The sequence below is a fragment of the Neovison vison genome, chromosome 9, assembly GCF_020171115.1.
Source record: "Neovison vison isolate M4711 chromosome 9, ASM_NN_V1, whole genome shotgun sequence".
NCBI lineage: Eukaryota > Metazoa > Chordata > Mammalia > Carnivora > Mustelidae > Neogale > Neogale vison.
This window is the reverse complement of record NC_058099.1, coordinates 35,181,752-35,208,702: the sequence shown is the minus strand read 5'-3', so window position 1 is coordinate 35,208,702 and position 26,951 is coordinate 35,181,752. Positions and strand designations below refer to the sequence as shown.

General features: G+C 37.1%; 1 protein-coding gene across 6 annotated transcripts in view; it reads right to left on the bottom strand.

Moving 5' to 3' along the window:
- Positions 1 to 26,951, bottom strand: part of RNF38 (ring finger protein 38) — a 144,487-nt gene that overhangs the window by 5,298 nt on the left and 112,238 nt on the right. For all 6 annotated transcript variants that reach the window (XM_044265352.1, XM_044265349.1, XM_044265350.1 and 3 more), the window contains 9 exons: positions 24,959 to 25,152; positions 17,464 to 17,677; positions 10,258 to 10,425; positions 8,813 to 8,983; positions 6,390 to 6,551; positions 5,538 to 5,644; positions 3,990 to 4,074; positions 2,291 to 2,412; positions 183 to 282 (listed from right to left, as the gene is read on the bottom strand). In XM_044265352.1, coding sequence (XP_044121287.1) covers positions 183 to 282; positions 2,291 to 2,412; positions 3,990 to 4,074; positions 5,538 to 5,644; positions 6,390 to 6,551; positions 8,813 to 8,983; positions 10,258 to 10,425; positions 17,464 to 17,677; positions 24,959 to 25,065 — 1,236 coding nt within the window. In that variant the 5' untranslated portion in view covers positions 25,066 to 25,152. The remainder of the gene's footprint in view (positions 1 to 182; positions 283 to 2,290; positions 2,413 to 3,989; positions 4,075 to 5,537; positions 5,645 to 6,389; positions 6,552 to 8,812; positions 8,984 to 10,257; positions 10,426 to 17,463; positions 17,678 to 24,958; positions 25,153 to 26,951) is intronic.

The following is a 26,951-nucleotide window of genomic DNA, read 5'->3' as shown; positions in this document are numbered from 1 at the left end:
GCAGTTATTCCCACATTGATGACTCTAGTTAATTTTACTGGCCTTTTCTATTTACAGACATCACTGAAAATTTTATCTCCTTATCCATCCTCCACCAGAACAAGGGACTTACTTTCCATAAAACTGTGGTCAACAAAAAAGAAAATTCAATGTTATTCTCTTCACAGATGCCATCACTTTACCTTAAGCCATTTGTCGACACACTTGGCATGGAACTCGTGGTTACAGGGTAAAACTCTAAGTAGCTGCCTTGACTCAAAATCACACATGCATACTACACACCTAAAAAAAGCAAAAAAGATCGTTTAACCATAAATCTAAGTGGTTTTCTATTTTGTTATGACTAATGAAACCTAGAAAAACCATTTATCATCTCACTTTTCAAACTGTCACTTAAATTTCAAGACAAAATAATTTATCAATATCCTGAAAAAATCATGATATTAAGACACTTAGAATGTTTCACTTTATGGAGAGATCATCATGAAAACTGGTTAAACATCCAAGCTAGTCTTAATACTGAAGACACTAGTAATATTCAACAAATGGTATTGAAACAATCAGACATCCATATACAAAAAGAATGAAGTTGGACCCCTACCTCACATGATATACAAAAATTAACTGAAAAGTATAACAAAGGCCTAAATTAGGAGCTGAAAACTATTAAACTGCTAGAAGAAAACATAGAGGTAAATCTTCATGACCTTGGAATAAGCAATGGTTTAGCAGAAACACCACCAAAGCACAAGAAACAAAAAAAGTAGATAAATCGAACATTAAAAAAAATTGTGCTTCAAAAAACACCATCAAGAAAATGCAAAGACAACTTACAAATCGGGAGGTTATTTTTGAAAATCGTATCTTATAAGGGAACAACTTGTATGTATAACATATAAATAATCTCTACAACTCAATAATAAAAAAAAAACAATTTAAAAATGGACAAAGGATGTTAATAGACATTTCTCCAAAAAAAATACACAGGTGGCCAATAAGCATAGTAAAATAGTCCAACATCATTAGCCATATGGGAAATGGAGATAAACTTAGTAAGATACCACCACACTCCCACTAGAACAGCTAGAATCAAAACAGAATAAGCACTGGAGAGGATATGGAGAAACTTTACATACTGCTGGTAGGAATGTAAAATGGTGTATCCATTTTGGACAAAATTGGAAGTTCTCAAAAGGTTAAACAAAGACATCTGTCTCGATCAGTCAGAAGAGCACATGACTCTTCATCTCAGGGTTGTCAGTTTGAGTCCCATGTTGGGTGCAGAGACTACTTAAATAAATGAATAAACAGAAACTTTTTTTTAAAAAAGGTTAAACAAAGCTACCATATGATCTATCAGATACCCAAGAGGAATGAAAACATATCGACAGAAAAATTCTGTACACAAATATTCATAGCAGTATTATTAATACTAATCAAAACAAGAAAACAACCCAAACATCCCATCAACTGAGGAAGAGGATAAGCAATATTTGGTGTTATCCTTATGAGAGAATATTATTTGGCCATAAAAAGGCATGAAGTACTGATACAAGCAACATAATGGACCTTGAACACATTATGCTAAGTTTAAGAAGCCATACATAAAAGAGCATACACTGTATGATCTCATTAATGTGAAATGTCCAGGACAGGCAGAGCTGCAGAGGTAAAAAAGTAAATTAGTGAAAAGCTATGCTGGAATAGATAGGGTTGGGGAAAAATGGAAAGTGGCTGCTAGAAGGTAAGAGGTTTTTTTTTTTTGTGTGAAGAAATAGTGGACTTTTGAATTTGAAGACTGCAAATTTGAAGGTCACAAAACTCTATGAATATATTAAAAACCGCTGATTACATACTTTGCATGTGAATTGTATCTCCATAAAGTTGTCCTTAAAGATACTATAATGAGGAGAATATTTATGTAAAAACCTCAACTTTTACATGTACAAGCTCTTCAATCTCATATAAAATATTTTGAAGTTAGAAATAGAAACCATAAAATTTCTAGGCAACCTAAAAATCTAGAACAGGACTGTTGAACAGAACTGTTAGAGACAGAAATGTTCTACATCTTCTAACAACAGACTCATTAGTTGAGTGCAATAAAGAAACTTAATTTTATTTAATTTAAACAGCCTCACGTGACTAGTGGCTACCTTACTGAACAGGACAGGCCTGGAGTATGCAATAGAGACTATTTATCTTTATCAAGTTATCTTTGACTCTCAAGCTTTTATTTTATAAAGGTAGAAAAGGAAATATCTGAGTGATGTCGGAAAAATGTACTTACAAAGTCTGTTCTGACTGGTGATTGTTAGGATTGAACCGGTAAGAAGGAAGTTGTTCAATATCTGCTTTAGTCAGTCCTCGAGGCTTAGCCTCTCCCAGTCGCTCTGCCAGGTTTAATAGGGCCTAGAAAGGGAAAAAGGAGCCAATTTTCATCTCTCTTTGAGCCACCCAGGCATCCCAAAATATTTTTCTTATGTTGGGATGGTATCACTGTTTTTTCCACTGATGGGTACATGATCTATTCAACAAGGAGCTGTCCTCTTCAGCAACATGACTTATGACTTAATTTTAGTATACAATACCTAAAGGATAACCAACTCCTCTGCACGAAACCGACATCATCAGTGTAGAAACAAAACCAGGAAATTATTATACAGCCCCTTTCTCTCTCTAGAAATCTGGAACTGGAGTCCAAAGGACAGTGCAGTGTGATTATAAGGTAGAAGGAAAATGACATAATAGCATTTTGAAAACTACAGAAGAATATAGTATTTGGCCTGATCTCTTCCATGTGTGTTTTAAAAAAAAGAAGAAGAAAAAAAAAAAACCACCAAAGGTGCTTTAAGATTGTGTGTGTATGTTTGTCTCTTCCCTATCCCTAGGTTCTATTCACATTGTAGAGAGACTAAGTAAAGCTGGAATGACAAAGGTTCAACTAGTATTAAAAAAAAAAAAAAAAAAAGTCATTGTCACTTACAATCAACAATACAAAGTTGCCATTCAACCCCTAAACTGCACCTCCCATTCGTAACCTCAAGTAATATATTATTTTATATATTATATATAAAATTATATAAGTATGGAAAATATAAGCTACTTGACCTGCTATCTTCTTTTATTCTGCCTTCTTCATGAACTACTGCGATCTTTTTTGCAGAGCATCTTCTTCTGCAAGCCCCCTGTGCACACCCAACACTACCACAAACCATTTGGCGATCAATTCCTGCTGATTCTAGCGTTAAGTCTCTCAAATTAAACCACATTTTAAAAACTTGAAGAATAAAGAAAAAAGTCTCTTAAGAGCTACTCTTTTATATTTACAGTTCCCATAGTTCAGAATTGCATGGTCCTATAATTTGGCCAACCTATTTAGTAAGTTTTACTCCCACTATGTCTAACCATTCCCATCTATTCCTTTATGCTACTAGCAGTTTTGACTCTTAAAGGTAGAACCTGATGCCATCAGAACCAAAACATTTAGCAGCTCCTTCCTCCCAACAGTGAAAATTATGTCTCTAGCAGGGCACACATACTCAACAGCCAGCTGAGATTTTCAATCAAATCTCTATTTTCTCCTTTTCACTTAAGCCACCAAGTGCATGCCATGCCTCAAGAATATCTGGCACTTCCCTACCTCTCAATCTCATGCATGAAGCTGCTCTTTTTCCATCCATTAGGAACCAGCTCAAACACTTGTGCTTCCAAAAAATCTTTTCACACCAAATCACAATTCACTGTTTTGCCACCTACATTCTCTCAAAGGCATTTTATGTAACTCTAATATAGCACCAAGCCTATCTTCTTATCATAGCCATGTGGTACATGTAGAAATATCCCAAGGATGCGGACCACTTTTTTCATATATTCATGTTGTGAAACACACAAAGGATTTATCAAATGCATGTTTAATTAGGTGAATGAGTAGAATACGTCTTATGCATATAACTCTACCCAAACAAACTCACAGTTTACCTACTAACCTCATAATTTTCTACTTCTCCATCTTCCACGTCCAATTCAAAGCTGAAAGTTGGGCCCACTGCAGGTGGCACTGGAAGCATTGATCTGTAGAGAAAACAACCAACACTAATATTGATACACTGGTACACTACTTCAATGAACAGAATGGGAAGAACAAGGTTAATGCTAAAAGAATAAAGAATGGTCAGTGTTAATCAGTGGCAACCCTTTAAAGAAAAGGACTTTACTAGCAATAAAACTGACATTAAAAAAATACAACTCACAACAGCATAAAAAACATGAAATATTAGGGATTATAAATTAACAAAACATGTGCAAGACCTATATAATTAAAAATTAAAAATACTACCACCAGGAATATTTTTTTAAATTAACAAATAGAGAAATATGTTATGCAGACTAGAAGATATCAATTCTCTTCCAAAATTGATCTATAAATTTAATGCAACCCCTACCAAAATCCCAGCAAACTGTATTTTAGTAGAAACCGATTTGCTGATTTTCAACTTTACATGGATCACGTAAGACTTCAAATAATTTTAAGAGCCAAGTTCTGATATTATCTGACTTTTAAGACTTCTAATACAGCTACAATTATCAAAATAGTGTGTGGTATAGGAGCCTTGCCCTCTGTATAAAAACATTTCCTAGTCTTCTTAGAAGGTAATTATAGACTTGAAACTGAATTCTGGCCAGTGGAAACTAGGCAGGAAGGCAGAGAGATCCATTTTCATTTTTGCTAGTTGGAGTGTAGATATAATGGCTAGAACCCGAGGAGCCATCTTCATTCATGTAGAGAAAGCCAAAAAACTTTGAATATGGTAGAACCATTCCTTAATTATTGGGCCAACAATCCCTGAACTGCCCACTTCTGAACTTCACTACGTGAGAGACAAATTAAAAACTATCATGTGTAACACTTGGGCATCTGTTACAAACTTAATCCTAACAGTATTTCTAAGGCACAGAAATAACTTCTCTGACCTCTTTCCTTTGGAAAGCAGCAACATCAAAACATATGCGGGGCCCCTGGATGCCTCAGTCAGTGAAGCATCTGCCTTCGGCTCAGGTCATGATCCCAGAGTCCTGGGATCAAGCCCCACAATGAGCTCTCTGGTTGGTGTGGAGTCTGCTTCTCCCTATTCCTCTGCCCCTCCCTGCTACATGCACATGCACACATGAGTGCTCTCTCTCTCAAATAAATAATAAAATCTTAATTTAAAAAGCTGGATATTCAAAGGTGGCTAGTGATGACAGCTTTAAGAGAGGCAAAATTGTAAACTTTTCTACTTTTTGATTTATTTTTTAAATCTTCTGACCTATTTTCTGGCTCACGAATTTCTTCCTCTCCCACTTCTCCCTTGTTCTTGGCTCTTCTCTTTATTCCACCCTTACACAGTCTCCCAGTCCAATCCCTTAACATTACATAAAAACAAATCTCTAACACACCCTAAATCATGTATCACACCGAAGATATTCATAAAAGGAGGAGAATGTCAAGGCTATCAAAATTCAGAATTCACTACAATGAGAAAAGCAGAACTTACAACACATATGGTAGTAAGCTGGGATGATAGGGGGGAGGTGGTATTGGCTGCTGGGATCGGTATCTACTACGTCCTGTGAGCCTCCGAGGCATAAATGGAGGATAAGGCTGTAGGGGAAAAAAGTTAAAACAATTTAAGATCACTCTACCTTTTTAACTACTTATTTTTCCTAACAGTCTGTCTTCTTAAAAAACCTACAAAATTTCTTACTATTTAAGTAAGTTAACGTTTGGTATTTATTAAATGTTAGCATAAATACAACTAGTTAAAACATACACTTAAGAGGTGCCTGGGTGGCTCAGTGGGTTAAAGCCTCTGCCTTCAGCTCAGGTCATGATCTCAAAATCATGGGACTGAGCCCCGCATCGGGCTCTCTGCTCAGCAGGGAGCCTGCTTCTCCCTCTCTCTCTCTGCCTGCCTCTCTGCCTACTTGTGATCTCTGTCAAATAAATAAAATCTTTAAAAAAAAAAATACACTTAAGTATATTCCTTAGTGATTGGGGCACCTGGGTGGCTCAGTCAGCTGGGCATCTGACTTGATTTTGGCTCAGGTCATGATTTCAGGATGATGGGATTGAGTCCCGCACCAGGCTCTGAGCTTAGCATGGAGTCTGCTTGCCCCTCTCCCTATGCTCCCTCTCCCTCACCACCCGCTTTCACTTCCTCTCTAGATATAAATCAAATCTTTAAAAAAAAAAAAAAAACACTTAGGTGTAGTTTTAAATACAATTTTCCGACCAAACGCTTTCAAGAATACATTTAAAATTCTAAACAGGCAGAGTTATATAGAAACAGAACTCAGAACAAATTATCATAGCAAGTAATAGATTAGTAACATGATTGAAAACTTACTACTCCGAAGGACACCTCCTGATGCAAAGGATCATGGGTTAGGAACTGCAAAGGAGCTGATGGAGGTAATGTTGGGGGATGGGCCGATGGAGGATAAGTAAAACCTCCTACTGGAAGATGTTCACCTAAGAGTTCCACTTCATTTTCTATCCTTTGCAGAGGCTGAGGGAGGAAAAGAGTAAACTAATATATTAATATACTGCCAGTGTTTAGACATATTATGTTTCATAATAATAAAAATTAACCTCCCCCAAACACCTTTAAGGTCATTTATTTCTTGATATTTATACAAATCTAAATTTATACATGTGGACATACAGACTACAGTAAAGTCTCTGAAACGTCATTAAAACATTTCCAATAAACATTTTACTACTTGAAATGTCTCAAAAAAAGGAGACGGAAAGTAATTATATGGAAGTTAAAATTCCTTTTTAGTCATAATACACTGACCTCACAAAATCTTCAGACACTTTAACATATGAAACGAGCATGTGTATATTTATAAATCAGAACCAGGACTAAATGGGTGGGATCAGATGGAGCAGGCATGATGCTGTATTAGAAGACTTATGGGCTTCAGTATTAGACTCTTGCTGTTGTCACTAATGAGCCATGTGACTTTTATATAAATAACTTCATATGAACCTCGTATTATCTAGAGGACTAAAAGGTTCACTGCCTATTTCAAAAGCATGCTATGAACACTGAGACAATGTAGGAAAGCGAAGCATACAGTATGTTTCTTCCTGACAATAGCTTTACTGAGATATAATTCACATACTATAAAAAAAAATCACCCTGCTAAGGGGTACAATTCATTTAAGGGGTACAATAGATTTAAGTACATTCACCGGAGTTGTATGACCTTCATCACTATCTAATTCCATAGCACTTTCATCCCTCCACCCCCCAACCTGTGCTCATTAGGAGTCCACTACCCCGTTTTTCCAGTCCTCCCCAAGCTTTGGATAATTGCCAGTCTACCTCCCATTTCTACAGACTTGCCTATCCTGGAACATTTCATATGTTTGTGTCATTTGTGTCTGGCTTCTTTCACTTAGCATGTTTTCAAGGCTCATCATTTAGTAGTTTGTGTATCAGTACTTCACTCCTTTTTATAGTTGAAAAAGATTCACTGCTTCACTGCATCAGTTGATGGGACATTTGAACTCTTTCCACCTTTTGATGTTAGGAGTAATGCTACTATGAACACTTATGTACGTATTTTTGTGTATCTGACTCCTTTAGGAACATGTATTCTTCAACGTTAGTCTAACTTCCTTCTGCAGTTAGACAATTATCAACACATTATTCACTATTCAAACAAAATTCCACTTTAGTTTGGGAGCTTATATATGCTTGAGAGAAATCCCAACTGCTGACACTATGACAACACAAGTGAACCTACGCTGCTGTGATCTGGCTATGTGACTGGACCTTTTAAAGGATACCAAACTCAAATATAAGTGATGGCAAAATTTGTTTTAACCTTGAATTCTCAGGTACTTGAAGCTAAGATCATCCTGCCATGATTCTAATAAAGACTTCCTTGTAGAAGTAGTTTTAACTTTTTGGATAAGCCCAACTTTTGTCCTAATTGGCTTCTATAGCGGTCAGAGGAGCATCCAGGTTAAGTTCTCCTCTACCTGAGACCCCGCATGGTGCATAAATCCTAGGTAAAGGATGGTTAAGGTTCCTCTAGGATACATGGTCAAGTTCCTTTCACAGGACTTAAAATCTTTTCCCCTAATCATTTGTATGTTCTCTTTCCCATTCACCCTGAATGCCTGATAGTTCAGATGGTTAACTTGGCCTGTCCAAAAAACATCTGCGCCTCCTTCCTGTGCCCCTGTTCCACTGCTACTGTGCTTATACCTCCTCCAACCCCTCAAGAGAATATGCCTCTCAGCTAAATTCCAGTCCCAAGACAAAATTAACTGTATTATAATAGATGACCTCATCTTTTCAACAGAATATAGAAGAAAAATGGGACTTCAAAAAAACCCAGAAAACAAAGAAATTTACTTTACTTGCCTAAATGAAAGTAATTATTATAGCAAGTATCAATAAACTATTTTATAATACTTTCATTTTCCACCATTTCAGAAATACATAAAAGGAAAAAACAGAACAGAATTTTTCTTCAGATTTACTTCCAGAAGGATTGCAGACATGAAGGAACAATTTTAAATTATACAAGAGACATATAAAAGAACTAGAAAAACATAAGAAACCAAGATAATTTTCGGTAAACATGTTTATATTAATTTGTGTAACTGTGAATTCCCTAATTCTTTTAAGAACCAGAAGAGTGCCTAAATTATAGTTTTTAAGTGGGAACAAATAACATCTATTAAATTAATCTGCCTCTTAGGTCTATACATTCTCTGAAAATTAAAGACAGAAGAGTAGATACCTACCGATCGTGACTGCTGTGTTTGGAAAGGGACAAACTGGCCAGGTGGTGGCAAATGAGGGGGATGATGGGGAGAAAGGTGAGGAGGATGTAAAAGAAATGGGTCACTAGAAATAAGGGGTGGGAACGCAGCATATGGTACTGGTAAGTGCTGAACTGAACATGCTTGAAGCATCTGTAAAAGAAACCATTATTTGTTGTTTATTAATATAAAACTAGTAATAATGTATTCTTAAAAATCTATACATTGAGATTGAAATGTCATTGCCATATCCCGCTCAAAATCATACCAAAATATCTTAATGACCTACACTGACAATGAAACTATAGCGTATTTTTGCATTTATCAGTAAAATACTAGTAATTATTCTGTATTTTATATAGTTCTGGCATATAAGTCAAAACACCCAACTTCCTCTTTAGCTTTTTGATACCTATGAAATGGAGTGAAAACTCCATTTTCACCTTTCACTAGAAAGGAGGAAGCTCCTTTCTACTTGATTGAATAACCAGATATTACTGCTTTCCTGTCCAAGAACCTATCCTTTTCAATGTTACAGAAATTTTCTTATTTATGGAATTTTGATATTTACTAAGAGCCCAACCCACAGCTAAGTTCCTTATTAACATAATAAGGTTATGTCTCTCAATATTTTAGTCTGCTAATTTAGCACATTGATCCCATAATCCATTATTGAGAAACCAAGGTTAGGATAAATTAATAAATTAAACTAGAGTTGGTATTTCTGTGTTCTTTTTAATCTCACATTCAAATAAGGATATTAGGATTATATTTAGTTTCAGGAAAATGCTTTACTTTGAAAACCTTAGTCAGACAAGTCATTTAAATTCTCTGGATTTCAGTGACCTCATTTGTGAAATAAGGAGGTTGGACTGGGGGTCGGTGGATTAAAGGATAAAACATGAGCTTAACAGGCAGAAGGAAGTGGGTGTGAATCACTGCTCTCTCATACTAACTGTCTGTGACATTAAGTCATTTTTAATTTCATCATCTAGAAAATGGGGATACCATTGTTACCACAGGCTTCCTACAGTGAGAAATAAGTAAGACCAAGCACTCAAAGTGCTTGTCAAATCTATTAAGTGCTGAGGCTATTACTTACTGTTGATCACTAAAGTCTCTGAGACTAACTTACTAAATTCAATATTCTATGCTAGTACCCTAATCCAACCTTTATCAAGGTTTAATTATAAACAGTGCTGATACATGCTTTCTCTTCAGTATATTCAAATATGTATAATTTGAAAATACACCAAGTTTTAAAGCTAACTTTATTAAATTGTTATTTTAAGTATGCTTTGAGACTCCTATTGCAATAAAATTGCGTTTTTTACTTGAAAATGAAGAGCTTTTTCCAAAGAGCAGTCTCTTTAATTCTGTTTGCTTACAGAACACACTTAACCATTCTAAGGGGATTGCAGACTTACTGGAGGAGGCACACTACAGACAGGGAGGTGCTGTCCACTGAAAACCACAGAGCATCCTGGGACCTGTTGTGTACTGCAAGCAGGGATGTGCTGGCCTGTGCAGAGTGGGATCCCATGTGGTGCCACTGTTGTTACTGTGTAAGAAACAGGGACAGTGCCCTGATGGAGCTAGGAGGAAAGAAAAATGCAACCTTAGAACTTCAGGTGTTTGAATAAGAAATCAACTATTAAAAATTAAAATCTAGGCCTTTCTATTTTCCTCTCTTAGCTACACAGTTTGACAATGTACTTCTCCAATAGCTTCAACCAGAATATTCTTTATCACTATATAGGACAGCTGACTGTTTCAAGAATAGTATATAAAACCCACAGAACTAAGACACAACTTGACCCTCAAAAAGACTTGAAAAGTCCAGGAGAATAATGAACTGCTGTATTAACTCTTCTCGTCTGCTTTATAGAGAAAACTTTTCTGAGGAAACTTGGAAACATGAAAGCTGAATCTTCTAATACCCAGCCACATCCAACAGGAAATTTTTTAAAAAATTTAAATCCAACTAGTACAACAACGTGAAGGAGAATTTATAAAGTTAAGTAATTTCCTTCTCTTTTGGCCAGTCTGATTCCTATCCTACCTGAGGCAAACAATGTTAATAACATATAACCCTTCAACATCTTTTTTCCATAGGCATATGAATATATACAGATTATCCACAAATTGTTGTCATGTTAATTTTTTTCCCTTAACATAAATGAGATATAGCTTGCAAATTACTTTCTTCAATTAATATTGTAGATATGTCTTGAAGGGAGTTAAAGTCAATTCATTCTTTTTGAAACACCCACTTAACAGTCCTATCACTAATACGCTAATGGGATATTCAAGTTGTTTTCACTCTTTCACCACTGCAAACACAACTGTAAAAAAAGATCACTGAATACATATCCATAAATACTAGTAGTTTCATTTATTTCAGAGGGATTCTGGGTAAAAGGGTGAATTTTACAGTATTGTAAATGGTTGGGTAAGCCACAATCCTAACAGTAACAATAGGAACCATTTTCCAGCATCTCCACTCAAAGTAGATGTACTTGTGTCACAATTGTGCTTACCCACCCGAAGAATGGAAACAACAACAACAAAAACAGTATTAACATGCTTGCCTTAAATTTGCATTCTCTGATTAGAGCAGGTGCGTATCTTATAACAGGTTTTTGTTTTTGTTTTTTTTTTTTTTTTAAAGATTTTATTTATTTATTTGACAGAGAGATCACACGTAGGCAGAAACTGCAGGCAGAAAGAGGTGGGGGAAGCAGGCTCCCTGCTGAGCAGAGAGCCGGATGCGGGGCTCAATCCCAGGGGCTCAATCCCAGGACCGTGAGATCATGACCTGAGCTGAAGGCAGAGGCTTAACCCACTGAGCTACCCAGGTGCCCCTTATGACAGGTTTATTAACAATTCAGAGTTCCTTTTTGGTAAACTATCCTTTGTCCACCTGACCATTTTCTATCAGGTTTTCTGTCACATTCATTTAGAGCTTAATTAGAGATACAAATCTATCGCTTGTCATTAAAGCAGAGGCTTAACCCACTGAGCCACCCAGGCGCCCCTGCTTTACTTAACTTATTAGAAACTGGTTTCTAGGGGGGCACGCCTGGGTGGCTCAGTGGGTTAATGGTCTGCCTTTGGCTCAGGTCATGATCCCAGTGTCCTGGGATCGAGCCCCGAATCGGGTTCTCTGCTCAGTGGGGAGCCTGCTTCCCAGCTCTCTCTCTCTCTCTGCCTCTCTGCCTACTTGTGATTTCTGTCAAATAAATGAAAAGTTTAAAAAAAAAAAAAGAAATTAGTATCTAGGAAGATGAATTGGGTACCCAATTGTCCCAGCATTATTAATTAAAAATTCTGTCTTCTTCCAACTCATCTGAAGCCATATATCACTAAAGTATCCATAAATGTGTGAGTTTATTTCTGGGCTTTATGTTCTATGTCATTAGCCCATTTAATTATTCTGGCATTATAATCACTTGGGTTACAACAGGTTGCTGGACATACCCGGAGTTTCTGATTTAGTAAGTCTAGTGTATAGTCTGAGAACCTGCATTCCTAACAAATGTGTAGGTGATGCTGCTGTTGCTGGCCAGATGATCTAATACATACTCTGAGAACTACTTGGTCTTAGCAACTAGACCAGAGCACTCATCAGCCAACTATCTCTTTTCTTTTTTTTTTTTTTTTTTTTTTTTAAGAATTTATTTATTTGACAGAGAGAGATAACAAGTAGGCAGAGAGAGGAGGAAGCAGGCTCCCCGCTGAGCAGAGAGCCTGATGCGTGACTCGATCCCAGGACCCTGGGATCATGACCTGAGCCAAAGGCAGTGGCTTAAACCACTGAGCCACCCAGGCGCCCCGCCAACTATTTCTTAAAGAGCCAGAAAGTATTTTAGGCTTGTGGGCGACTTGATCTCTGCAAAAGGCATCCATAGATGATAAATAAGAAAGCATAGTTGCATTCCAGTAAAACTCTACAGAAACAGTCAGCAGTAGCCTGCTTTCCCCTACTCTAAGATAATTCCAGGCCCTTAATAAAATGCCACAGAAATGACAGAATCAGCTTTTCAAGTTATACCTAAATCTTCCTGGAAATTTACTTGAGATTATGCTATTTCTACATATTCCGAATGTCAGTTTTGACAACAGGCAGTTTTTACAAAAAGGTTTACAAGACAAACCTTCAGTATTTAGATAGGTTTACTGCCTTAACAAAGTGTTATAATCTTCTACATAAATCTTAGGCATCTTTTATTAAGATTGCTTCATAATTTCTCTGTATTATTTTGATTTTTCAATGATACTTTTTCATTTGAACATTACAGAAAATTTCAAATACACTCAACAGTAGTATAATGAGCCCCCATATTCATTATGTAGCCTCCAAAACCATTAAACCACAGCCAATCCATTTCCATCAATTTCTCCTTTTCCTATATTTTGTTGAAGCAAATCCCAGGAACCCATCCTTTAATAAATATTTTAGTACATATTTCTGGAAGACACAAACACTTAACCACAAGAGCATTATCAAACTCCACTGAGAGAAAGGTCCTTGGGGCACCTCGGTGGCTCAGTGGGTTAAGCCTCTGCCTTCGGCTCAGGTCACAATCTCAGGGTTCTGCGATCTAGTCCTGCATCAGGGTCTCTGCTTAGCAGGGAGCCTGCCTCCCCCTCTCTGCCTGCCTTTCTGCCCACTTCTGATCTGTCAAATAAATAAAACTCTTTTAAAAAGAAAAAAAAAAAAAAAGGAGAAAGATCCTTAGAAATAATATTCTGTTCAAAATTCCAATGCATCATCAGTATCAAATTTTTAATCAGAATCCAAAAATAGTTTACAATTAATTGGAATATCTCTAAGTTTGTTAACTGCCACTTGTATCGCCCCTCATCACCACAGCTTATCTGATGAAAAAAAATCTTGGTTGTTTAGTGTAAATATATCTTTGAAAAGTTTTTTTTTATTATGTTTGATCCTGGTATAGAAATATACAACTGACTGATTTTTTTTTAAATTTTATTTTTATTTATTTATTTGACAGAGAGAGATCACAAGTAGACAGAGAGGCAGGCAGAGAGAAGGGAGAAGCAGGCCCCCCGCAGAACAGAGAGCACGATATGGGGCTCGATCCCAGGACCCTGAGATCATGGCCTGAGCTGAAGGCAGAGGCTTAACCCACTGAGCCACCCAGGCGCCCCCAACTGATTGTTTATAGGTGTTTTGGTAACCAATCAATCTGTTCAATTCTTAAATTAATAGCCTATCTAAGATGCTTTGGGCTTTTCTATGCATATGGTCATTTCATCTGCAAATACTGATGGGTGTTATTTGTTCTTTTCTTGTTCTCAAACTCTTTTTCTTTCCTTTGTCCTGGCTTTTCCTCCCTAACAATATTGGAAACAATTCATTTCCATTTCTATGGATTTAACCTATTCTAGACATTTCATATAAATGTGGCCTTCTGTGGCTGGCTGACTTTACTTAGCATATTTTTAAGGTTAATCCATGTAGTACAGCATGAATTAGTACTTCACTCCCCCTTTTAGTGAATTATTATTTCACTGTATGGATATACCATATCTATTCACGAAGTGATTGATATAAGTTAGAGACATCTATACATTTAATCTGCATATGGGCCCCATATTAAATTCTTTAAAACTAGAGTTTCTTGTGTTTTCTTCTACAATTACATAGTGAGGAGAAAAATACAATTATTTCTTTCACTGTTTTATACCTGTCACTACATTATCTTATTCTATCTGGTAGAACTTTTAATGTAACATTAAATAGAAACGGACAGCAAACATCTCTAGTTGCTGATTCATCTGGCCAATTAGGATACTTGCTGTTAATTTTACTTATTATATTTAAATAATTTCCCTTTTGGCTCTTTCTTAATAGTTTTTATTAAATTTTAACTGACTTCAACATCTTCTGATAAAAATCATTATTTTCTCCTATTATTTGTTGATGTACTATGAATATTTCCATACTACGCTATCCTCTTATTTGGAATAAACCTTTATTATTATTATTATTACTGATATGCTGCTAGGTATTTCTGAACATCTATTTAAAAAATCCTCCTTTGTATTTGAGAGTGTTCTATTGTTCTTTGGGGATTACTATCTTTACTTTTTTTTTTTTTTTTAAAGATTTTATTTATTTATTTGACAGAGAGAGATCACAAGCAGGCAGAGAGGCAGGCAGAGAGAGAGAGGAGGAAGCAGGCTCCCTGCTGAGCAGAGAGCCCGATGCGGGCCTCAATCCCAGGACCCTGAGATCATGACCTGAGCCGAACGGCTTAACCCACTGAGCCACCCAGGCGCCCCTATCTTTACTTTTGATATTAAAATTACATAGGTTTCATAAAATAATTAGAAAAAATTGGTTTTTTGGTTTTAAGAAAAGCCTGAAATCATTTGTATATTATTATGTAATAATATATACAGTTCCTTACAAACTGGAAAAATCATCTGTGAAGCCATCTTATCACTGTGCCTCTTCAATGGTAAAATTCTAAGTAGCTTTTACACTTATGTGGTAATTCACATTTTTCTATTATTGTTGGGTCAATTTTTGGACCTTCATTTTTTTTCCTTTTTAAAAAATTTTTAATTTTTTATTAACATACGATGTATTATTAGCCCCAGGGGTACAGGTCTGTGAATCGCCAAGTTTACACACTTCACAGCACTCACCAACCACAGCACATACCTTCCCCAATGTCCATAAGCCCACCACCCTCTCCCTATCCCACCCTCCCAACCCTGTTTGTTTTGTGAGATTAAGAGTCTCTTACCGTTTTGTCTCCCTCCCAATCCCATCTTGTTTCATTTATTCTTTTTCTACCCCAACCCCGCCATGTTGCATCTCAACTTCCTCCTATCAGGGAGATCATATGATAATTGTCTTTCTCGGATCGACTTATTTCGCTAAGCATAATACCCTCTAGGAACTTCGTATTTTCTCTGTCCCCCCAGTTACACACAGAATTTCATTATAATTAGGTAAAATTAAAAGAAATTTACGGGTGCCTGGGTGGCTCAGTGGTTTAAGCCTCTGCCTTCGGCTCAGGTCATGATCCCAGGGTTCTGGGATCGAGTCCCGCATTCAGGCTCTCTGCTCATTGGGGAGCCTGTTTCTCCCCCTTTCTCTCTGTCTGTCTCTCTGCCTACTTGTGATCTCTCTGTCAGATAATAAAATCTTAAAAAAAAAAAAAAGGAAATTTACAATAGCTAACAGCAAAATAATAATTGAGTGCTTACCATTTGTACTAGTTTAAGTGCTCAGAATAGATTAACTCTTAATTCTCCCAACAACCCTTATGAAATAGGTGTTTTCATTTTACAATTGAAGAAAATTCTTTGAATATTTCTTATGTGTATGGATATAGGTCTTTTTTTTTTTTTTTTTAAATCACTCCTACTTCCTTTATCTATTTGGTTCTTTGCACCTTAACCAAGCTCACAGGCGCTAGTTATACTTACCAATTTTTCAAAGTACCAGGATTGGGTTTTGTGCTGCTTCTTTTTTAATAAATTTCTATATTGTTAATTTTAATTATATTTCCTGGTAATTGATTCTTTTCATTCCTTTTGATTTACTCTGTAAATTTTTCCCTAATTCCTCAAGCAATTAGTTCATTTATTTTCTATTTTTAAAATAAATAATGATGGTTTATAAAATTTTCTCAGACAACAGCTTTAGGCATATCTGACTTTGATGGTATTTCCTTTAATTTTCCTCAATTATAATCTTGCCTCAAACATTTCAGTGTCATTTTAAAAATTATTTTTAAAATTATGATTTATAATTTTATCAGATTATGACCACAAAGAATGTGGTCTAGAAAATTTTTTCTTTTTAGTACTTCTTACTACATGATCAATCTTTTGAACTGTTTCTTTAACATAGGATAGAACATGTCTGACAGAAGATGGTGCCTGGTAGAGATCATATTTTCTTTCAATTGTCAATATACAGTGTTTTCATGGTTTCCTATCATCTACTACAGATGAAAAAAATGAATGCCAGTTCGAGTTTCCTTCCTTTTCTAATTTCTATCTACAAATTTGAAAGACGAATTTTTCCTTATCCTTAAAATTCAGCAACTTTATTGCCGACTTCAGAAACTCCATAGAAATCCAAACAATTGTGGTCTTGACTCTCAGGGTCGGTCTGACAAGCCCTCTTCTCAAATAGTCCCTCAGCTCCTGGCAGGAACAAAGGGAATAAGCCATCTACCTGTCATCCCTGTGGAGACCCATGGAAACCTACCAACAAAGATGTACTCAACTGTCGCGCCTACTGAATTATCCAGAAGAAACAGGAAAGGAGAAGGAAACAGAAATGTGTATTCAAACCACCAGTTTTCTGTTATCTCCTATTAAACTTACTTATTATCAGTGATTTCCAACCAATACACGAAAGCATTCTGCGCTTTCATAACCTTGCTCCTAGTTTTCTAAAGTTCAACTTTCTTTCAAGCTACAGAGAATTTAAAAAGAATGATCTTACCTCAAACAGCTTCAGTTTAGGAAAAATTACTTCCTTTTAGGTAAAATTAAAAGAAATTTACAATGAAAAACCACCTCAATAAACTGCCACCAATCTTTAGCATCTGTATTTTCTGGACATTCTGTTACTATACCTGATCATGTATGTCAACCATTACTGCATTTTGCTGGGGTGGATGAGCAGCAGGGTGTAACAGACGGGGAGATACATTCGGAGGGTGGAAGGCTCGAGGTTCCTCTATTGCTTGCTGCTGTGCATAAGGGAGATGGTGATAGTTTTCATCTTGACTAATGGAATTATGTCGAGACAGACGATCCCTTCTTCCTCTCTGGCGCCTGACAGGAGGGCTGTAATATAGCAAATGTCAAGAAAGTCATTATAGTATTTACTGTTGTGATCCCTAAAGACTCTGTGTTGTCTCTCTTTGCAATACATCAGTTTATGCTAAGGCAAAAGTCTGAGTATTAAATAATTGCGCTGGTTCCCCATCAGCTCTAAAACCAAATTTAAACAACGTTTTTTAAAAAAAATTACAAAATTAGTATTCAGCTCTGCAAATATCAGAAATCAATAGCCCACTACTGTCTTTTTTTTGGTTTAATTATACGAAACTGCCTTTTGTAAAGGCAAAAGTAGTTGAATATCAGCAATTCCACTGGAATGAAAAGACATAACTGAAGAACATCTGTTTACAACTGCAAATACAATAGTAACTCAGTAAATGCTAGAAATGGAAATCATTGAGATAGCTTCAGCATAAATATTCCTATAATACACAGAATTTTAAAAGACGTTATGAAGAAAACCACTTTTACTCCCCCTACACCTCAGTCATCTATGTAGTTTAACACAAATTTTGTCAAGTTGTTATTGTGAGTAGATTTCCATTCTCTACAATTCCACAATTCACCTCCACTGCTTTTTACAATGGCTCAGCACTAGTGCAATTCAAAAAGCAGCCTCATTCAAATGTACTCTACAGGGGCACCTGGATGGCTCAGTGGGTTAAGTGGCTGCCTTTGGCTCCTGTCATGACCACACACACCCCCCACCCCCAGCATCAGGTCCCTGCTCCATGAGCAGGCTGTTTCTCTCTCTCCACTGCTTGTGCCCCCTCAAGCTCTTTCTCTCAAATAAAATCTTTAAAATAAACAAAAGGGCACCTGGGACACCAGGATCACGACCTGAGCGGAAGGCAGGTGCTTAACCAACTGCCTTCGGCTTAGGTCATGATCCTGGCATAAGGCTCCCTCCCTGCTCAGCAGGGAGTCTGCTTCTCCCTCTGCCCCCTGCCCTTCTCATGCACGTGCTCCCTCGCTCTCATTCTCTATCAAATAAATAAAATCTTTTAAATAAACAAACAAACAAAATGTATTCTACATTGGGCAAAAGAGGCCAAACAGTCCCATTCCAAACACAGCTGCACACATCAGGTCACCTCTCTACCTCTAAATACCCTTCTTCTCACTCCCAACTCCCCAGTCTTAAAGAGAACAACATTCCTCTTTGACATTAACTTTTCAATAGTGCTCCTGATACACATGCCGGGTTCTTGTTTCATTAACTGCCTCTATTAACTTTATTTTAATATTTCTCTTTTTGCAAAATGTACTTAACTTTACTTCAAAATCTACATACTGTATTTCACTGAATTTAAGATGTCATCCACCCTAGAACTCACTTTTAAAATGTTTTGAGATAATTTTAGTATAGCTTTTTGCATACCCTTTGCCCAGCTTTCCTTTATCCTATTATCTTCCATAACCATAGAAAAATTACTAAAATTAATAAACCTTGTATTGTACTATTAATTAAACAGAGTACATTTCAGATTTCACTTGTTTTTCCAACTATGCCCCCTCACTGCTGAGAATCCAATACAGAATCTCATTATTGCATATAGTTGTCATATCTCCTCTTTAATTTTTTTAGGGGAGGTGGGGAGGAGCAGAGGGAGAGAAAGATAATCTTAAGCAGGCTCCATGCCTGACAGAGAGTTTGATGCAGGGCTCCATCTCACAACCCTGAGATTCATGACCTGAGCCTGAAACCAGGAGTCAGATGCTTAACCGACCCAGCCCCCCAGGCACTCCTGTATCTGTACAAGTATTTTAAAGGACTGTTGTACGGGGGTGCCTGGCTAGCTCAGTCAGTGGAGCGTGCAACTCTTGATCGCAGGGTTATGAGTCTGAGCTGGCTCTAGAGATTACTTAAAATTAAATCTTAAAAATAAATATATAAGATAAAAGACTTGGGGCGCCTGGGTGGTTCAGTGGGTTAGGCCTCTGCCTTCGGCTCAGGTCATGATCTCAGGGTCCTGGGATGGAGTCCTGCATCGGGTTCTCTGCTCAGCGGGGAGCCTGCTTCCTCCCTCTCTCTGGGCCTGCCTCTCTGCCTACTTGTGGTCTCTCTCTCTCTCTCTGTCAAATAAATAAGTAAAATCTTATAAAAAAAAAAAAAGATAAAAGACTGTTTAACATTTTTTTAAAAGTTGCCAATTAAACAATGATGTACCATCAATTCTAAGTCCTTAATAGATGTTAAGATGTGGGAAAATACATACCTTAAAATCTATAAAACAGAGTACATGTGCTTGATCATTCATCTCCTAAAAATCTACTCAACCTATTAATTTTTTTAAAAAAATTTTTTAAGTGATTTTATTTATTTATTTGAGAGAGAGCGAGCGAGCATGAGAGGAGAGATCAGCGGGAGAAGCAGACTCCCTGCTGAGCAGGGAGTCCCATGCGGGACTCGATCCCAGGACTCAGGATCATGACCCGAGCCGAAGGCAGTCACCCAACCAACTGAGCCACCCAGGCGCCCTCAACCTATAAATTTTAAGGGCCCCTTTATTACTTATTATTCCATTGTTGACACTTGGTTCTCACCTTCCCACTCAAAAAATAATTTCAGCAGCACTCCAACAAAACACAAATTAAGATCCAAGTCCTCATGGTGACATTCAGATCTATTATTTGATCCCCTTTATCTTTACTATATGGCCTCTCACTAAATGTTACGTGTGCCTTTGGACATTTAGAAAGCGGAATAATTTTTAAAATCTAGAAATAAGAAATAACAATAAAATATGGACAAATATTTCAGTTGACTCTATATTTTGTTCATTTTATTTTTGGTGTATCATTTGCCACAAAAGTGTTCTGTCCTTTTACCTGCCTTTTGTTAGACTGAGTTTCCTATATGTGTTGTTAATCTGTTTTTTTATAGAAGCTATACATTCCTTATTTCTATTCTCCTAGTGATGACCCTTAATTTTTAAATATATACTTTCACTTTTCAAAAAAAAAAAAACCCACATAGATTTACTCAGCATTCCTGACAGGCAGAAATTAAACTCTTCTCTCTGCTCTATTCCCAACTTATGTGCAGACCTTTTCTGAATTTCTTTTTCTTTTTTAAACAACAGGCCTTTATTCAGACTTAACAGTATGTCTTTTTCGTTTCCTTTGCTAACCAATGGTCTTGAATCCTAGTTCTTGCTCTCACTCTTCTACTTCCGGGAGAGAGTACAATTTTTAACAATTCTTTCAGGGAGGATTTCTTGCGGGTCAATATGGTTTCTTAATATTTGAAATGCAATTATATTTTGGCTTTATAATTAAGTGATAAATCAGGGGGCAAAACTCAAAGTTTCTGTCTTGGAATATTTGTGAATTTTTATTATTCTAGGTGTATGTTCTGCAAGTTCACCAAAATCTTGTTCAACACTCAAGTGTTTCTTAAATTCTGAGAAATGGTTTTGCATTATTTCTTTAAAAAGGTCCCTTCAGACCTAGATGTCCATCAAAAGATGAATGGCTAAGGAAGATGTCTCTCTCTCTCTCACACAAACACACACACACATAGGAATACTATGCAGCCATCAAAAGAAATGAAATCTTGCCATTTGCAATGACATGAATGGAACTAGAGGGTATTATGCTGAGCAAAATAAGTCAAATGGAGAAAGACAATTATCATGATCTCTCTGATATGAGGAATTTAAGAGGCAGGGTAAGGCACTGTGGGGGATAGGGAAGGAAAAAGGGAAACAAGATAGGATTGGGAGGGAGACAAACCATATCAGACTCTTAATCTCACAAAACAAATGGAGGGTTGCTGAGGGGTCAGGGGATTGAGATAGGGTGGGGCTGGGTTACGGACATTGAGGAGGGTATGTGCTGTATCAATGCTGTGAAATGTGTAAGCCTGGTGATTCACAGGCCTGTACTCCCAGGGCAAATAATACATTATATGTTAATAAAAATAATTAATGAATAAATGAATGAAAAAATGAAGGAATGTTTTCAGAGATGTAAAGAGAAAAAAAAAAGGTCCCTTTCAAGGTGCCTGCTTAAGCAACTGTCTTTAGCTCAAGTCATGATCCCAGGGTCCTGGGATCGAGTCCCACATTGGACTTTCCCTGCTCTGTGGGGAACTTGTTTCCCCTTTCCCTCTGCTTATCACTCCCCTTGCTTGTGCTGTCAAATAAATAAAATCTTAAAAGAAAAAAAAAAAAGGCCCTGCAATTGTCTCCGTGTGAAAATATTAGACATACTTAAAACCGATGGATCTGTCTCTATATTTAACATTTTTATCCACACTTTTCATTTTGCCTTTTACACTGTATCTGGGGAAATTTCTCCACTTGATCTTCCAGAAACTAGGACACCTTTTCTGCACATTTCCTGAGTTCTAAATTTTTCTTTAGTAAGGTTTCTAGTTGACTTTCATGAATATCCTCTTGCTCTCTCTCATGTTATACTTACTTAAAAATTATCTGTTCTATTAACTGTTTAAGTTGTTTTACTGAGTTTAGTGTCCTTCTTTCACTTTGTGCGTTCATCTTTGTATCTTAAATTCTTTTTTTTTTTTTAATTTTATTTATTTATTTGTCAGAGAGAGAGGGAGAGCGAGCAAGCACAGGCAGACAGAGAGGCAGGCAGAGGCAGAGGGAGAAGCAGGCTCCCTGCAGAGCAAGGAGCCCGATGTGGGACTCAATCCCAGGACGCTGGGATCATGACCTGAGCCGAAGGCAGCTGCTTAACCAACTGAGCCACCCAGGCGTCCCTGTACCTTAAATTCTATTAGACTGCTGCTGAATATTGTATCTGCTTGCATAGCCTTCTTCTAGGAGGCAATCTGGCAGCTTAAGCCTATAGCCAGCCTATAATAAAGTACCTAATGGAGAATGAGGTTAAGGAATAACACACACTGCTGAGCAGAATAAGCCTGTAAGTCAGTTTTCTAGGTAAGTGCTTCCTCCTATCCTCCCCACTCTGTGCTTCCATGAGCTTAGAGCATGATGCTTCTCTTCAATTTAACAACCCATAACTAGTTACTACTACCATCTGGAAATAGACACCTTTTACATTCCCCTTCTGATCCAAAGCTGATCTATGACCCATAATTGTGTTCCTAAGCTTACACGCTAGTGAAATGTTTCCACATGTATACCAGAACTGTGTACCCTTAAAAGGTTCTTAACAATACTCTATATAATACTAAGAAACTGAGGATACCCATTATTCAATAGATGGATAAATAATGGGGTATCAATATAATGTAAGATTATACCCAGTAAAAATAAATGAACTACTGCTATCCACATTAAAAATAGAATGTTTGAGGGGAGCTTGGGTGGCTCAGTTGGTTAAGCCTCTGCCTTCAACTCAGGTCATGATCTCAGGGTCCTGGGATTGAGCTCCACGTCGGGCTCTCTGCTCAGTGGAGAACCTGCTTCTCTCTCTCTCCCTCTCTCTCTGCCTGCTGCTCTGCCTACTTATGATCTCCGTTAAATTAATAAATGAAATCTTAAAAAAAAAAATAGAATGTCTGATAAAGTCAAAGAAGAATACATTTAAATGAAAGTAAAGCCAGCAAAACCTAAAATCATGTTGTTTTAAAATACATTCCTAGGTATTAAAAAATATTAACAATGGAATGATGTCAATCACAGAACAGGGTTTATCCTCTAGGAAGGATGAAAAGTGGCTTCTGAATTATTAACAATGTTCTATTTTAATCTGGGTGTTGGTACACTTGTGTGTTATCCTTTTAAGTGTATGCTTGGTTTACATGTTCTTCTGACTGTATGACACATTTCATCACAAAACAATAGAAAAGAGTACAGCAGGTGCTCAGACTTCAAGCTTGAAAAAAACAACCATACTGTCTCTTGCTATTATATTTAACAGCTATAAAATATTTTACCTGGGTTGACATACATTATTTTAACCTAAATAAAACTGGGGGGAAATAGACCAAGTAAAAGCTTCAGTGTGTCAACAGAATATAACTCAGAAACAGGTTTATTTTGTCTCATCTGGAACAAAGAACAGTGTTTTCCTTGTTTTATTTTGTTTTTAACGTTCTGTTTGTCAGAGAGAGAAAGTGCACACAGAGGCAGAGGGAGAAGCAGGCTCCCTGATGAGCAAGAAGCCAAATTCCAGACTTGATCCCAGGAAGCTGGGTGGTGACTTGAGCTGAAGGCAGATGCTTACCCAACTGAACCACCCAGTCATCCCAAGAATGGTGGTTTTAAGATCCTTCAGTATTAGTTTCCCAGGGATGCCATAACAAAACACCATACACCAGGTGACTTAAACAACAAAAATTAATTTTCTTACAGCTCTGGAGAGTAAAAATCCAAGATCAAGGTGTCAGCATGATGAGTTTCTGGTGAGAGCTCTCTTTCTGGTTTGCAGATGAACACCTTTTCACTGTGTCCTTGCATGCCAAAGTAAGTGAGCTCTCTGGTGTCTCTTCTTATAAGGACACCAATCCTATTGGATTGGGGGGCCCTACCCTTATGATTTCATTCAACCTTAATTACTTCCTTAGAGACTCCATGTGCAAATATAGCCACACTGGGAATTAGGGCTTCAACGTATGAATTTTGAAGAGACACAAACTTTCAGTCCTTAACACCTTCCTAACTCAAGAGTTTCAGTGTTTCTTAGATTATCGACATCCTGGACATGCAAACACCTGTCTCACTCTAAGGATACACAATTCTCTGAAGAAGGAATGTTATGAGCTCAGGCCACAACAGAAGAGGAAGAAGTTCAGAAGAAATACATTGTTCGGAGAAGGAAAGCCAGGGACCAAGTACCATGACAGAGAGGACTGAGCACTGTAATAAACCTCATACCACAGGCTCTACAGTTTTATAAGAAACCTAATTAAGCTCCCAATTGCCTTAAAGATAAATTAGGTATGAAGTGAAAAAGAGGTAGCTCATTTCTAGAGTCTCCATATTTCCTCATAGTTTAGAACTATAAAATGCATTTTTCTGTAATCAGAATGGCTGGCTAGCCCACACAAAGCCTTAAACCATAAAGCAGATGAATTCATATATAATAGTATGGATTCGTTTTAGATAAATCACCTTAGCCTCTTTCAATTTCTTCACCTATTAACCACAAGCTAAATGAACTCTCGTGCGCTAGTGTGGGAATCTAAACAATGTGTCATGTTTTTCATGTGTGAGTGGAGGAGTACATATGTGTTGATGTGTTTATAAAATGCCCGTAGAAAAAAAAATGCTTTCTGACATTTAAAAAAAAAAACTCATATATCTACCAATGGAAGAAAATTTAAGAAATACACTGTCGTCAACTAACCTTCTTCTGTTGCGTGCAGGTGTGTTGCATCGTTCCCCTGAGAAGTGATGTTGACTTGATCGAACTGAAGGGGGCTGCCTATTTGATGTCATCTCCCATGGTCGCATTGGTGGTGAGGGAGCTGGTGATGCTGATGTATAATCAAAGACTGAATGAGAGAGGCGCTGTCTCTTGGGACTCGGACTATCTTCACTCTGCCAATGCAACAAAATCAACTTAATGAAACCTTTTAAGTATTTTGAATTACTATACGTGCACAGGTGTTTAAATACATGTACCTCAGAGAGTAAAGGAGAGGGAAAATATGTTGTCAACCCAAATTAAATACCTTTAAAGAACAAAGATTCTAGGTAAGGGAAGGGAGATACAAAGAACTATCAAATGAAAAGTTAAATCTGTTCCTTAAAAATCATAAAACTCATCAACATATAAGATATACAATAAGGTGATAAGCAATTGTATGGAACTTGACCACTTTAAAAAAAATTTATTTATTCATTCTAGAGAGAGCACTGGTGGTGGGGTGTAGGGGGGCAGTGAAGAGGGAGAGTGAGAACCTTAGGCAGACTCCCCGCCAGTGTGAGCCCAACACCGGCTTGATTCCACAACCTGAGCCAAAATCAAAGAGTCAGAAGCTTAACCAACTGAGCCACCCAGGCACTCCTTGACCATTTCTTTAAAACCCCAACCCAACTGAGCAATTCTACTATGTTCCCCATCAGTTAAGCTACTCTTTTAAGAGTCAATTCTCATCCAAGAGATCAATGAGGAGGGGGTATAATTCCAGTAGGCCCTTGATGTGATTCTAAATAACACTCTTCTGCTTCTTTATTCCTATTGTTAAGGCCATTAATTTTAACAAGGCTTATAGGGATAAAACAACATTTACATAAAACAAAGAAACCAGGGGTGCCTGGGGGGCTCAGTGGGTTAAGCCTCTGCCTTTGGCTAAGGTCATGATCTCAGGGTCCTGAAATCGAGCCCCACACTGGGCTCCCTGCTCAGTAGAGAGCCTGCTTCTCCCTCTCTGTGCCTACTTGTGATCTGTCAAATAAATGAATAAAATCTTAAAAAAAAAAGAAAGAAACCGTCAACTAATCTAGAGCATCAGTTTTGTTTTTTTTTTTTTTCCTAAGATCTTATTTATTTATCTGAGAGAGAAATGAGCAGGAGGGAAAGGGAAAGAGAATCTGAAGTAGCCTTTGAACTAAGACAGAGCACGACATGGGGCTCGAACGTGTGACTACAAGGCATGACCTCAACTGAAATTGAGCTGGAAGCTTAACCCACCGAGCCACCTGAGCCACCTAGTCCACCTAGTCGTCCCTTTATCTAAATCATCGGTTCTTAACTAGATCATCACAACATTTGGGAAAGACATGGAGTTCCAGGTAAACATGGGAGTGGTGGATAATTCAAAACCTGTACTTGTTTCATGTTGAGTTTTCAAGGATCACAACGTTGTTTATTAGCTATAAAACTGGTATGGATCTTAGCTGAATTTCAACTCTCTAGGATTCCCCACACAAGTCAATTTTCCAATCCAGTCTCATAAAAACTGTCAAAACTACAAATTAACCATATGTCTGGCGAGGGCTATGTGTTTCCTAAGAGAACCTCTCTTATCTCAAATCTACTCCTTCAAGTTCTAATTACTTGGGCATTAACGCACTTTTGGTTGCAAAATAATTGGCACCCGTTGCCAGCACAAAAAAATCAAAACATTAGCAAAGAGTATATAGGGCTATAATACGACAACATTAAATTTTTAAGAGATCAGCATATAAAACAGAACTGGTTAAACTGATAGAAATAAAGCAAACTGCTAAATGGTTACTTCTGATCTTTCCAAGTTATTTAGCAGAGGTATTCCAAAAATGTCATCTTCCCTCTGTATTTAAGATTGTATTTCAAATTTGACATTTTAATTAAAACAAAAAAAAAATCGTTTTCAGAACCACAAAGATATACCTTACTTTCTCCATAGATTTAA